The sequence below is a fragment of the Ceratina calcarata genome, unplaced genomic scaffold, assembly GCF_001652005.2.
Source record: "Ceratina calcarata isolate Rehan_Ccalc_2016 unplaced genomic scaffold, ASM165200v1 scaffold297.2, whole genome shotgun sequence".
In the NCBI taxonomy this organism is placed as follows: Eukaryota; Metazoa; Arthropoda; class Insecta; order Hymenoptera; family Apidae; genus Ceratina; species Ceratina calcarata.
In genome coordinates this window covers 2,361,059-2,376,261 of record NW_017152138.1, presented here as the reverse complement: position 1 = coordinate 2,376,261, position 15,203 = coordinate 2,361,059, and the positions used below count along the sequence as shown (strand labels likewise).

General features: G+C 46.1%; 1 protein-coding gene across 4 annotated transcripts in view; it reads left to right on the top strand.

The window, feature by feature from the left end:
* The window catches only part of LOC108624078 (one cut domain family member 2), a 63,857-nt gene that overhangs the window by 12,809 nt on the left and 35,845 nt on the right, over positions 1-15,203 (top strand). For 2 of the 4 annotated variants that reach the window (XM_026812816.1, XM_026812818.1), the window contains exon 2: positions 1,106-1,213. The exons of the other annotated variants lie outside the window; for them this stretch is intronic. In XM_026812816.1, coding sequence (XP_026668617.1) covers positions 1,106-1,213 — 108 coding nt within the window. The remainder of the gene's footprint in view (positions 1-1,105; positions 1,214-15,203) is intronic. 4 annotated transcript variants of the gene reach the window in all.

Sequence of the window (15,203 nt, the reverse complement as noted above, 5' to 3'; positions counted from 1 at the left end):
GTAGAGCCAGCCAAACGGATAGACAAAGAAACGCACCACGTTTAACATCGACGAGATTCTCGGCGGCTAATGGTTTCGTTCCGCGTTTCTTTCGCCTTTCTACTTTTCCTTTCAGTTATCCTCACGAAAACTCTTGGTTCCACCAGTCGGTGTCTTGAATGGAAATTCGTTTTTTCGCTCTTTATCCCTTACCCCTGTCCCCTGTTTTATTTTTCTGTTCTCTCACCACTTCAATTCAATTCTGTTTCGCTACTTGTTTACTTTACCGGTTTTCAATCAATTGTTTTTCTTAGAAATGTAATCAACCGTATTGTGTCTTCGAAGGAGGAGTTAATTAACAAACGTTTGTTATTTACTTGAAAAAGAAAAGATTTTTGACCGTGATATTGACTCTCTTGAAACAAGCTTCTTGATAATATTTTGCCTCTACACACGACTGTTATTTCGTAATAATTAGATATTAACAATTATCGTTACTGCTTAATTTTATATCAGTTTCCCACTTCGAAGACACCCTCAGCCAATATTTATATTTAGTTCGTATTGATAAGTTTATCAGTTTTAAGCGATATGTGCGACGTACCCCTGCTTTATGATTTATGATTGCTTCCCCGGCACGTTTTGGTTCAGTTTGCCGAATTTATCTTCAGTTTGTTCGCAATACGAGGAAACGGAGAACGAAGTCACGCGATCGGCAAATCGAAACCCGAATCTAGCGATTCTTGACGTGTCGCCTTCCCCTTTTCAAAATATATTTTTGTTCAAAAGTAAATAATATACTTTCAAAGCTGTATTCTGTTATAATTTCTTCGTAATTTCGTTATAAAAATTAAAATGATAAAAGCGTTACTCATTTGATTATTTTTCTAACGAGACACGAAATGAATGAAAGTGTTTTTTTTGTTAATAACGAAGGGGAAAGGGAGGCGTCGAGAACGGGAGTCAACTCGAAAGAGAAATTAAACTAAGGCGAGGGTATAGAAAAAAGTTCGCGGTCCGCGGAACGGACGGATGACAAAGGTCGTCGTCGCCGCCGCCGCGCGCGAAAAGAACCATGAAATTAGAAGTTTAAACGCAAGGTGTGTGTCTATCGGTTTGGTTTTAGCCCTGAGCAACTGCTCTGAGAGCGGAGGCGAGCCGGAAGCCATGCTGGATATCCACCACCCAGGAACCGGTCTCGAGTCTCATCACCAACAGTTTCACAACTCATATGGTAATATCAAAATTACTTACATATACATCACTTTATCTAATACCCTTTTCTCATCGTCCTTACTGATCATCCTTACTAATAGAAACGATTTGTCTGTAAACTGGCAAAATTTTACCTAATAGTTTCTGTCGAGGGTGACATTTTTCAAGCTGCATCGTACACAAAGAAAAAGTAGTAGACACGTCCACGAATCGAGTTTTTAAATACTATCATAGTTGCCCTAGAAGCTGAAAGAGACCGTAGATCACTTGATTGAATTTAATTTTGGAAGTTAGTATTTCTCTAATGAAATTCTATACCCCAATCGTTCTATTAAGATACTTGGAAGCTAGATATCACGTCCTTAGTGCCAGCCACTTTAGTGCCCTTTTAGACGATCGTTCAACCGTTTCAAACGTAGATTCCTGCTAATGGTTGATCGACCGTTTCCTTGAGGGTTGATACACACCGCCCCGAATCGCGTGGAATCGAGGGTGAACATTTTTGGGGAACCAAGGCATATCGTTCTCACTCACTCACTCTCTCATTCGTTCATTCATTCTTTTCCATTCATTTTTTCGTTCGATCTATACTTTTCGTTTTGTCATTGAAAATAATTATAAATACCGCGTATAATTTTGCCGTGTCGATAGTGAAATAGATTATTAACGTCTCAAATAGAATACAGATTAAATGTATAAACATTGGTGTTAGAGACTGATTAGCTTTTGATCAATGTTTCTTTTTAAAAAATGAAAAATTCAATCGTTACTTCAACAGATTATAAGTTTTCTAAGTACAGATTACAGTCAGAAAATTCAGATGACAAGTGTTATAAATAGGAAACCAATTGAGATTCTTAATAAAAGCAGAAACTGAAATTCAAGCGAGGAAAGGATATGAGTTAATTAATTGAAAGATCCTCGATTTCTATCGACCTAGCCAGCAATTACAAACGTCCGTGCTAAATAATGCGAAACTCCAGCGCGTATTATTTTGATCCCTCGCCACGGACCATCCGTATTCTTCGAATTAGCCTCGTGAATTTTGTAAGCGACCGCGTAGAAATACGAATTCCGAACGAATTGTGATCGAGTCTTATTCGTTGCCTTTTAATTTATACATGCGACTGAACTGAAAAATTAGAATATTATTTTAGTCGCTGGCGGTTAATCCAGTATTACATGAAAGACGGGAAGCTCGACGTGGGTATTTTTCATTATAGAAGCGAGGGATTCAGAAATCATCCCTTGGTATTGTAGGATACAATTTTAATGCCAATCGAATGCGGACATCCTATTCGTTTTCCAATCTAATCACCGGATGCTATTCCAGGCAAATTCAAATTCAACCCCGTAGGCAAGCATAGGGATGATCGCGAAAGGAACTTTTCTTCCCGTATTCGAACATTCATTTTTCCCTAACGTTCTCGGTTTAATAGAAAACGAAGGGAGCGTAGAGGGTGCGCGGGGGTGGAATAAAATCAGTCTACCGGATACGGTCTCAAAAATCCGGTATCCCCGGTCGCAATTCGCGGAAGAACCGGAACCGACTTCGATTCGGCTCGCAAGTAAGCTTGATTTCGAACCGACGAGAAAGTCTAACGTACTCTGGCGAAGTTTAATTAGGTGCTACCATTGTGTGCACGTATGCGCGCGTGTGTTACACGAGCCGATACACCGCCGATTGCCAGCCTGTATCGAGGAAAATGGACGCTCGACGGAGTGGCGGGGTGGCCGGTTTAAAAGGACTTGCGGGGGTGGTTCTCCGGCACGCGTACACTGCCGTGCAAAATTTACGTTGCACGTCGGATATAGAACGTTTACACGAATTCGTGCCTCTCGTACGAACAATAAAACCAGAAAAACTTGATCAGTAATTGAATTCATTCTCTGAATGCAAAAATTTGTTTTCTCACGAACGTCATCGACTCCAACACTCGGAAACTTTTGCTGGACGGTGTACAAGCGCGCGTTCGAGTGGGTAGATTCAAATGGACTGGTGCACACACGTGTGGACGTCGAAAGGATGAGCTTCGGGCGCGGGGGTGGCGGACGGATCGCAGAAATGGACCGTTGCCTCGAGCACGAGTCGCTGCTATGTCACGGGAAAGGGGACGTGGGGGCCGCGAGAGGGGGGGGGGGTGGATACCGGAAGGGTTCGACTTTTGTACACGTCAGATTGAAATTTAGCGTAGGATTTGAATGAGACGGCCGAGGAGTACCGAGATTACCTATACCTCGTCTCTCGCTACTTCGACGTTTTCACGTTTCTCGTCCGACTTAGTCCGTCGATCGATCCGCTCCCCTACCCCGTTATTCTCCTTTCGGTTTATTTGCTATTTTTTTTCTTTTTCGAAACCCCTGTCGGTGGTCGTCAACTTTCTTTTTTATTTACGTCGAAGGAGCGGAACATCATCCGGGTCCTAGGGTTCTTTTCTTTTATTCGTCACACTGTCCTTATTTTTCTCTTTTAAGGGAAGTTGTGGCTGAGTACTTCGGTCGATTCGGGTTTCGAAGGTAGACAATTTTCTTTGTTCGTTTTCCCAAGGTATCTGTCAGACATTCGGGAGCAAGCAAAGTGCGAACGCGTTCCATACGTCATTTTCAAAAAACTAATTACTAAAATGAAATGTGCGTAAAATCGATCCTCCATCGTTTCGTGCCGTCGCTTATCAACTTCGAGTTCAATTACAAATACAATTTTCCTACGCTTATCGGTCTCTGTGGAAAAAATTGTTCGTTGACAGAACGCGGAAAGAAATTTGGTCAGACTCACGTGTTATCAACCGGCTGTCACGCTTTCGACGATAACGTCAGTCCGCGAAAGTATTCGCTTCGACTAATTTGCTTGCTAATGAAATTAATTGCTATCGCAGCACGCGGTTGTTCCTCGATGCAAGCTCGCCTCGAGATATCGTCGAAGCCCGTGTGTCAAGCGCACGCCGCGCCGCGCGCAAAATTCACCCTCTTTCCACTCCCCTTCCAACCGTTCCTTGTTCAACCGATAAACGCGAACCGTGTTTTTCCCGCCGAATTCTCACGCGTTCTCCAAACTCTCCCCTTCGTAAAAACATATCGAACATGTGTAAAAAGACTTTACTCCAACAATTATTTTTTGTAATCATTAATTGCGAGTAGGTTCTACAAGCGCACTCTTTTTTTTTTTAATTCAAAAACGTCATCCATAAGGATTGATCCTTTCTAAACGCCGGGAACCAACTTCTCCAAAGTTCCCGAGAATTCCATCGGTGTCGTCGCGTGAGAGTCTTTTAAACCGCGCGAACGCCAATTAACGCGGCCGTGTTTCGAAGGGGAAACTTCGGACAGAGCGCGGGGAAGGGGGCGCCGGAAGAGTTTAAGCAGCCCTTAATTCGCGAGGTGGCCGCGACGTGGGAATCGAGAGGGATGTCCGGCGAAGAAGTTTCGGCCGACTAATCAGATCAATTTTTCGATAATGAACCCGTTGTTCGTTTCGGTATCGAAGAGGGTTCGGTACTTTTCGTGTACGGGGACGGGTATCCCCGAAAAGGGGACGCGAGACGCCGTGTCTTTGCACTTTAAAACGTGTCTCGAAACTCGTTAATGCCTTTACAGCGTCTTCGTGTTTCATTGATATCCGATGACCGATAAGGGTGGGTCTTCTAGCAGAGGGCTGGTTTTAACAAAGCGCTAAAAGTATTACAAGGCTCACCTTACCCACTCAGTATCCTAATTTTTATAAGCAGTAAGTGAAACATAATGGTGATCGTATTAAATAAACAGTTTAGATTTTCAATGTATCCTAAGCCAAATGCATATACTACTATAGAATCAGAGCTGTAGATTGTACGGTCATATATTACAACGAGGAACAAACATCCTCCCAAAGATATCGGTGATTTTTCACGCGATTTTCCCGGCGGCCCACTAAATAAATGCGGTGGAAACGCTTCGAATCAATCTTAAACCGTGGCTCATGGATTGCCTCGACGACGCGACGTTCGGTAAAGGGTTTAAGCGAGTTTCAACGACACCAATCTCCTCTACGACGGGTTGGTTCCAATTCTCGTAACCGCGGTACCTGTGAAATATTATTGCGACATTTATCTCTGATACGCGGATTCTCTACTCGGTGTCCAAGACCGTTCGATCAACTTTTTTTTACCGCGAGGATTGCTGATAAAGAATTAATAGAAAATTGGTGAATAAAAACTCGTTGTTCTGACGCTGTTTCAATTTTTAAAGATAACTTCGCCTCTGCTTGAGAAACGTGTTTCCATTTTAGAAATTCCAGTCACAAGAAAAGGGTCGAAAATAGGCAGATTTGACTCGAGTAGGATTTCGTTTTCGTTCTTGAACAATTTTGTTTTACGAAACGAAATAAGAGAAGGTGGGGGAGGGGGTCGAGGGTGCGATCTAACAGCGACGTGGTCGCTTTTGCCGAGTACTCGTGTAACAGAGGCCGCGGGGGCGGCGCGGCGACACGGAGGGTCGCTGGGGGTTGGGAGAGGGTGGCGCGCCTTTGTAACGGCGCGGGGCACCGTGCATGTAACGAGTTTCCAATAATGGCTCAGCTGCGTTACGCCATTGGCCGCTAGTTTCGTTCGACACAAGTCGAACTAAGAAACCCACCCACCCTACGCCGTCTGCCGCGACTCCTACGCCGTTTCCCGAATCTTCGATCTCTCGCGATTTCACTACTTTCCACAATTATTCGACCGTTTCTCTTGCTGCGTATACTCGACGAGAATTACCATATGAAACAACTCTTTTAATAAACCGAATAGCCAATGAGCTACATTTCAGACAGCAATTCTTATCGACTCGCTCCGTATGTACTTCCATTTATAAAGGCGCACAAACGATTATTCGATTTTTATAAAAGCACGGACGACGTATAAGAGATCGGAGAATACGTTCCATTCTCTCATTTCCTCATCGAATTTATTTAAATTCGAGACTCGCCAAGGAGAAGAGCTAATGGTTAAATGTTTGATTTTAAAACATCGATTGAATCAGTTCGATTTGGTGTTTGTCGGGCTGGAAGCGCGAGTTCCTCCCAATTAGGAGTTATAATTTTTGTTCTCCGGGGCGAGAGGGACCACCCACTCTTTCATAGGTTCCTTTCAACCCTCGTCCACCCTCTCGACCCTTTCACCTGCCTTATTAGACGGCAGTCTTTTCTTTACCCGGCAATTCTTCGCCGCCCGTTTTCTCCGCTTCTAACCGGCAATTTTCTTTTCCACCGATCTTTCACCCCCGTTCGACGCGACCTCGCTCTCGGTGGATCTGTTTTATTTTACAGCCACCCCGTATTTCTCTTCTTTGACACGGGAGAAGACTTTGTTTTCTATTTGTCACACGTCCATTTGATAATACAATAAGTTTCGCCAATATCTCTGGCCATTTCCTTTCTCCTCACGAATTTCAACTCCATCAGGTCTGATACCTCGATTTCCACTCCCGTTTCCACCCTTCGGACGCGGCGCAGAAAGTCACGGTTCCGTCTAAACGGTTCTCCAAAGCTCTTCGATCGATTCTCGAGGTGACTCGAGCGCAAGGTACACACAACACACGACGCGACGGTTCCCCGAGCTTTGAGCAACTGGACGCGGACGCCACGATGCGGCCAATTTTACCCCAAACCGTGTTCTTTGACTCTCGGCTAGAATTGCCCGTCGTCAGGTTACCCTAATGGCCTTGCACGTAACTGTTTTTAGTAGGGAACCTTTGTCACTGTCGTTACACTCCGTCCTGTTACGGAATTGCGTTCTGCGTCGACTATCACAGACCCAGAATAATGAAACCTCGGATAAATTTTCGACTTTGATCGGTGCTACCAAATCTACAAAGTCGTACCGGGCAAGTTTGACGTAACGATCCGAAACGATAGAGTTTCTTGTACTCGTGAAAGTTAATTGTGTAACGAACCAGTGGACGTTTCCTTGTACATGAAACTCGGTACTATTTTATTTCCCGGCAGTCATCGAGAAACTTTCCGGCCACCGAATTATTTCCTCCCGTATAAAGTAGATCCGTCGAAGATGAATGCCGCGATGAATAGTAGTCCGCCGGCACTTCAGTCAAATATAATATATCGCAATTACCGGATCCGATCGCGCGGCGAACAATTCCTATCCGAAGACCGCGATCGCGTGGATAGGGAGTCCGATACGTAGCCTCTCAGTCCTGTTCGCCATCAATAGGACCGTAGAACAATCCCAGGAATCGTCCTCAGGAAACGAGAGAAACGGATTATCGAGCAGACGCCCACCCACCCCACTTGACGCACGAAAGCAACCGCGCGACAACAATAACAACAACAATGGGGAAACGAAATTCATGCATCCCGGGAACTTTAACGAGTCGTACACTTACTTGCGCCGTGGATGAACGTGCATGAACGGAGGGGTATATTTCTTGGCCGACTTTCACGGCTATTATAAGCTCGAGTATTTTCATTATACATTTTTTTTCTCTTTTTCCTCCTCCATCCTTTCTTTATCCACGGCCACTTCGCATTGATACCGGCTTCGTTCCCTACCCTCGCCTCCCTCCCCCCGTCCCTTCTTTTCCTTCGTCGATGGATCTGCCCCGTCGATCCCCACCGATACAGCGTCGCGGATCGGCGTAACGATCCACTTATGGAAAATGCCACGCCAGAAGAAGAATGCCTCTTGTCGCTTCTCTACTCGGACATCAGTTACTCATCCCTTCAACTCTTTTCTATTTCCCTCATTCGCTCTTTTTCGGAGAGACTCTCAGCATCTCTTTAGACTGGTTGTCACCGTTCTTCCTTTGCCCACCAACTGTCTTTCTGCGTTTATGAAATTTCGCTGTGCATTCATTATACGTATCTGTTATAACAATCGGCGCATATGTAGGTCGCACACCCTTAAGCTCTTCTGTTATTTCTAATCCTTAACCAATTGCCTCTCGCGTCATAATTTTACCTGACATAACATTCGTTTAATGGTAAACGAATTTTTTGTGAACACATTCTTGAAAACGCAACGTCCACATTGCACAGTTAATCAGAGATAGATAGATAGAGAGAGCGGTGGAGGGATGTTACGTAGCCAGGCCGTCGTAACGGGAGTATCCGACCGCCAATTAATTAGCCAGTTAATTAAACATTTAGACGCCGCTGGCGGTCGCCTAAAATTTAATTCGGCCATTAATTAATGCAGCCGCGGTGCGCGCGGGCGGCCGGCCGCTCGAACGGAGCAGCGGTAGAGCTACGCGTAGTATAGGGGTGGCGGCGGGGGGCTGTGACGGGGGATCGGAACACGGTGGAAAATGCATTATTACCGGAGCTCGCTCGGTTCTCAGGTATTCATATTCGGGCAAAACCGATAGGGAGAGAGGCTCGCGCTTATCGGCGAATTTTTCTATCCGGAACGCACGCCCAGGAAAAGAGAGCCGCGCCGCGCTGGTAATTCCACCCCGCACAGTCGGATTCAAAAGCGAGCACGCACGAGCACGCGGTCTTGTTGATATTAAAGTAATAGGTGGAGTGCATACATAAATGGATCGACGAGAGGACTGTCGTTCCTATATGAACCTACATTAAGATATTATCAATAAACGATGTCAATTGATTATGCAGATCGTCTTGACGATGAATTCCATTTTTAGTGCTAGGTATGACTTACTGAATTTTAATAGCACGTACTATCTATATAAAATTCGATGCGTCGGGTATAAAATGAAGGAGCTAGGCGTCAGATAGTTTAAAGAATTAGTGTCTTCTATGAAGTCGTAAAATTTCTGCCTGATCGAGAGAGCCAACTTGAAAGATAGTAAAAAGTTGGAGCGAACGGCAAAAAGAAACTCATTAACAGAGATCGCAGAGGGTGGTGGGATCCGTTTGGGGAGTGAAGGGTGAAAGGGGGTGCGACAGGCACATGTGCGCATAATGATCTCCGGCTACGGGCAGGTTATGTCGGCCGAAAGGTTGCCTTTAATTAGCATAACTACCGCGTACCAACGTTAGCCGGAACGTAGGTTGGCCTGCCCTGGTCTGCTCGCCCCCCCCCCCCACATCTCTCTCTCTCTCTCGCATATACACGGTCTCTCTTACTCTCTCCCGCTCTCTCAGCTTGGTATGGTGGTAATATGCGCCCCGACTAGTCCTTGAGTTATTGCCTGATCAATAATCTATATGTAGCCGGCAACAGTGGCGTACTACTACACGCCGTGTGCCCGCCCCTATGTCCACGGTAAAGCCGAGAGCCACTCTCTAAGCTTCCACCGATGAATATTGCAGCTGGGGTATCGCTCTACGCCGATAAATCTTCCGCTTCTTCCGTGAAAAACAAACCAACCGAACGAGGAAAAAATATATATATATATATACGTACACGTATCTATGTACTTTAGTACAGAGATCCATGTACATTGCTGGTCAAAAGTTTCACCTCGTATATTCTAGTCGCTACTACAAAGAATCTCCAAACGCCTATGAAGTACTTGCAGACGTTCTCGCGATTTCGAAAGGTTTCTCGCGACTCAACAGTTTGGCTCCCTTAACGACGAACGTGTTCTGATCGGGATTTAATTTTGGTTGAAAAAAATCTGCATGCATGGGATAAATTTTGTAGCACATTTTTCGAGGCAGACGACACGTTCAAGTATTACATCAAACTTTTTAAGCACCGGCGTACGAAGGGGGTGAGGAGGCCCAGGGTTAGAGGATCAACGAAGGGGGCGGAAGCAGAACTGGGCTAACTTCCGGTCCGCGACTGGAATAAGCATTAAGAGGTATTAGGGGTGCGCACCGGGGGCTCGTGCCCGTGTGTACATATTATTTTCCACCCCTTTTTTTGTTTCTAGCCTTCGCGTCGGTGCCGCGGGACGGGGGTGGAATATAACAATGCACTTTCTTTTTTCTTCCTGGTTTATTTCTGGCTCGGCTGGTCTCTCTCCTCCCGTTCCCTCCCCCACGGTTCTCTGTCCTCCGTAGAAATGGAATGGAAAAATGCTTCCGGTCGAATGTATCGCCGAATTTTTTCGCCCGGGTTATATCGGTGCCGCTCGCTGTCGATTTTTCCTGTTCCTGGCGGAAACGCCAGTCCAAGATTACGTGCACTTGCTGCACCTAAAAAAAGGTTCTACCAATCCCCAGGAAAAGCTTCCAATCGGCTAATTCTGTAACTGTTAAATTTCCAAGGCATTGCTATTCTTCCCCTGCCAATGGTTTAGACGTGATTAGATACCCAAATTCAATTACTTCAATCTTATCCTCCATCAACTTCTAATTGGTTGCAAAATTTCTTGTAACTGTCTCAATCGAGTTATTTTATACTCATCTATAAGTTTGATACAATAATTACGAAATATCGATCACTGTATTTTTCTATGATATAACAGATTGATTGATCACTTGGATGAGAGTTTCGATGGTTTGAAACGCGATGATAATCGTGAAAAATGACTTACCCCCGGCGCGGCGATCGAAATCGCGGAACGCGGTGTTGCGCGGATTACGGTCTGACCTAATAACGACTGTTACTACTTGGACTCGGTTCCGGGACTCTGGCTCGAAACGAAATACCGCGCTTCACTATGCATCCCGCTGTACGCGCTACATACGCGGATTATTATTATTATTGTGAAATCAATTCTCGGAACACTGTTAACGCGCCTACCGGGAAACCGGAAATGGAAATCGATGTTAAAGAATTTTCATAGGAAATTCATCGCGGTATATTTTTGTCAAAATGCAAAATTGAATGAACATTTTCGTGGCATGTAAATGAAAGAGAAACGTATAATATTTTCATAATTCTAGTAGCGAACTACGTTAAATATTCCAGATTTTTATAATGATTATATTTTTTCATTTTGCGTAATTAACTATTAATGAAGCAGATTTAAGAATGGCGAATGTGTTTGCAACAAATGAATCGAATTTTCCTCGGAGTTCCACTTTCGGAAAATTGCGTTTTATGAAAATCTATGATTCCGATTAGCAAGGAAAGAAAAGAGACGCGGAAGACGAAGAAATAACGTCGATTCTCGCGTCAGGGTGATTCGATATCGAGAGACCGATTCCGTGACGAGCCGCGGCTCGTCAATTCGGCGTTCAACGTCACTCGAGCTCGTCAATTCGACGTCACCGTCCGTCGAAATCGAAATCGAAATGCGACTGCCGAACCGTCGTTCTTGCGAGCCTCTTAATTATACGATGATAATAATCATAAACGATCGTTGACACTCTGCTCGCACTACACTGTTGCGTTTCAGCCGATGAATCCGAACGGCGAACGGTAACGCGATCGAATAACAGTAAAAATTTGTGTCATGCGATCGAGGGAAACGTAAAATGACCCCGAAACGTCGCGGTAAATCTCATTACGCGGCTAATTACTCGTTACGCCGCGCCATGCCGTTAAACTTATCATTGGATTTACGTGACGGAACGCGCATCGTCGCCGACGGCGACTGAACATTTCACAACCGCGTCCATCCAGCATTTCAATACACATGATCTTTATAACCGATTAAGATTTAATCCGTGATAAGGAAAGATTTTTGAGAACGATACTTGCAACTTGATTGCGGTCACCAGCGACTAATACAAAGTCCACAGGTCTTTTTACATACTCTCGGAATTTTTGTTAGGAAGAGCTGTTTCCTTTTTCTCATATTAATGAAGCAGATTTAAGAATGGCGAATGTGTTTGCAACAAATGAATCGAATTTTCCTCGGAGTTCCACTTTCGGAAAATTGCGTTTTATGAAAATCTATGATTCCGATTAGCAAGGAAAGAAAAGAGACGCGGAAGACGAAGAAATAACGTCGATTCTCGCGTCAGGGTGATTCGATATCGAGAGACCGATTCCGTGACGAGCCGCGGCTCGTCAATTCGGCGTTCAACGTCACTCGAGCTCGTCAATTCGACGTCACCGTCCGTCGAAATCGAAATCGAAATGCGACTGCCGAACCGTCGTTCTTGCGAGCCTCTTAATTATACGATGATAATAATCATAAACGATCGTTGACACTCTGCTCGCACTACACTGTTGCGTTTCAGCCGATGAATCCGAACGGCGAACGGTAACGCGATCGAATAACAGTAAAAATTTGTGTCATGCGATCGAGGGAAACGTAAAATGACCCCGAAACGTCGCGGTAAATCTCATTACGCGGCTAATTACTCGTTACGCCGCGCCATGCCGTTAAACTTATCATTGGATTTACGTGACGGAACGCGCATCGTCGCCGACGGCGACTGAACATTTCACAACCGCGTCCATCCAGCATTTCAATACACATGATCTTTATAACCGATTAAGATTTAATCCGTGATAAGGAAAGATTTTTGAGAACGATACTTGCAACTTGATTGCGGTCACCAGCGACTAATACAAAGTCCACAGGTCTTTTTACATACTCTCGGAATTTTTGTTAGGAAGAGCTGTTTCCTTTTTCTCGTTTCTTTTATTGTTAAAAGTAATGGAGACCGGGGGGGGGGGAGGTAGAGGGGGTGGAAAAGGCAACTGTCGCTACTCTTTCTATTAGAAATAATCGAACTCGGTAATTCTCTCTCTCTCTGTCTATTCTCAGCATTCTTTCTCCGCCACGGGGGAATCGATTTTGGCATTCACGGTATTGTTTCCATTAAGGGCACTCGAATTCGCTATCTCCATGGCGTGGCGCGGCGCAGCATGGCGCGTTCCTTCGATATTCGCCACGATAATCGGCGGACCAGCTCCTATTACAAATAATCAAACGGCCTCTCGATGTTCTTTTGTATTTAACAAAATGAAGCTAAAAGAAAAACCCTAGTCGATCTTCCCGGCTACCGGTTTCACCTCTGTACGCTGCGCCGTTTGTACTGAAAATTGATTTGTTCGAAGGCAGTCGGTGAAAAAAAAAATGAACGCGGCTCGAAACAAAGATTGGGTGCTCAGATCGATTCTCGCAAGGGTGAATTAAATGCAACGCGAACGGGAATGCCTCGAGACCGCGGTTCGGAAATTGGGAGGAGTACCATAATGGCGAACAGAGGCCGTGCAAAAATTCCTGCGTCCTCCGCGGGTTCAGTCACCCCGGATCGACGCGTTATCGTCATCCTTCGATTCCTCACGTGTGCGTTGAGCCGCCCTCGGGGGGCTCGAAGCGCCGGGGGGTGATCGAGGGGAAGGGTATTTGTGGGGGGAAGAAACGAGAGCGAAGTAGAGACGGAAAAAGGGCGAACGAGGGGAAGGAACGCGGGCAAGCGATAACGAGGAGGACACGAGCGAAAGAAAAAAGGGGTTACCAAGGGGAAGCGGGGGCTACGGTGGGGGTAGTAAATTGGGGTGCTATCGAGAATTCCTTGCATTTCGTAACGGTGGTGCACCGGTGGCTACTAATTTCGAGGACGACCAGGTACAGAGAGACGTCGCGGTGGTCTGCGACGCGTTCGAGGAAAAAAGCGTGGGGTTTGGCGGGATGCGGGGGGGTTGGGTGGCGAGCGATCGGAAACGAACTAAGCGGGGAGCAACGACGGTGTGCGCGAGGAAAAGAGAGGAAGAAAACGAACGAGACCGATCGGTGCAAAGAAACGAGAAATAGTTGGTAGGAGAAAGAAAGGGCGAAAGGGCCACCAGAAGTGCGACGGAAGAGGGTGGAAGAAGAGGGAAAAAGAAAGGCAACGGAGCGACCAGTCCGGTTCTGGTTCGACGCAGTTCGGTTCGGTTCCTAGCCAGTAAGCGGTAGATTAAAGAGAAATGGCTACACGTTCATATTGATTTTTGTCCTCAGTTCGCGGGTGGATACGAGAGAGGGTGAGCGAGGGTGGCTGGTCGAGGCTGACGGTGAGGCGAGCTCACTCAGTAGGAGGAAGAGGCAGGCGGAGGGGAGACGGTGCTAGTCCGCGCGCGAGAAAGGGAGAAAGACGGAGTCCTCTGTCCTCTTCACCCTTTCTCTCTCTTTCCACCCTCTTTCCGTTCTCCGCTGTTCGTGTCTCTCTGGCCTCTTTCTCTTCTGGCTTCGTCCTTCTTCCCTTGTCCCGTCGAAGCTCGTCCGTTTCTCTCTTACTAGAGGCCGCGTCTCACCCTCTGCCACGTTCTCCCTCGCCCACCTCGCACGTCCCTCTCGCGATCGGGACCTCTTTCTCTGTCGTTCCCTCTCGCTTTTCTCGTGCCACCCTTTCCGGCTTCCTCTCCCTTGGCCTCTTCCTCTCCACCCAGCGGCTTCTCATCCTACGTTCCGTTCACCACCCCCTCGATCCTCCCCTGCCGCCCACCGACAGGCAGCTAGGCAGGCAAGCTGTGGTGCCCGCTATTCGAAGCCCTCTTTTTCTTTACCGGCGCATTCACTGCCTCCCGGACTCCATCCTTGTCCCCGTTCCATCCGACGCGGTCTGTCAGTCGTCGGAGGGTTGCCATCCCCACCACGGCCCGGTTGAAAACTCGTCAAAAAATATACATTCCACGACGACGTCCAGGCGATACGTCGATGGCTTGTAACCGAACTGCGTGCCGAACGTACTCCGACTTGGAACGGAGGCCAAGAGAGAGATAGACGGCGAGTGGACGAAAGAGAGAACCAGGTTGATTGGGCAGGGGTGAACGACGAAGCGGGAGCCCGGAAGGATTGATAAAAAAAAGAAAGAGAGGATACGGACTGATAACGATGCAAATTTTCCAGGTATCTGCCTCTTTCTGGGCAGAACCGGGACTCGCGGTTATTCCGTTCGGGGGACGTAGCAAAAAAACATCATAGTTGAGAACGAATAACAGTAGCAGGTGGTAGGCGTGCACTTCGAACACGGGAGGCCTGATTAGCCGCGTTACACGTACGATGGTCATTTCGTCTCGTGAACGTTATTCGATCACGGTTTCATCGCCGTCTTGTTATCTTCGGAGATGTTAAGGATGTATAGGCTATATACTTAAACAATGCTAGCATGTTGAATTTGTTATTATAGATTCCTATTACTATTAAAAGGCAACCTGTAAAATTTTAAATCAATTCATGGGTTTATTGAAAAATTATAGTGACTTAACATTTACATGTACTCTTATGGTAATCAACAG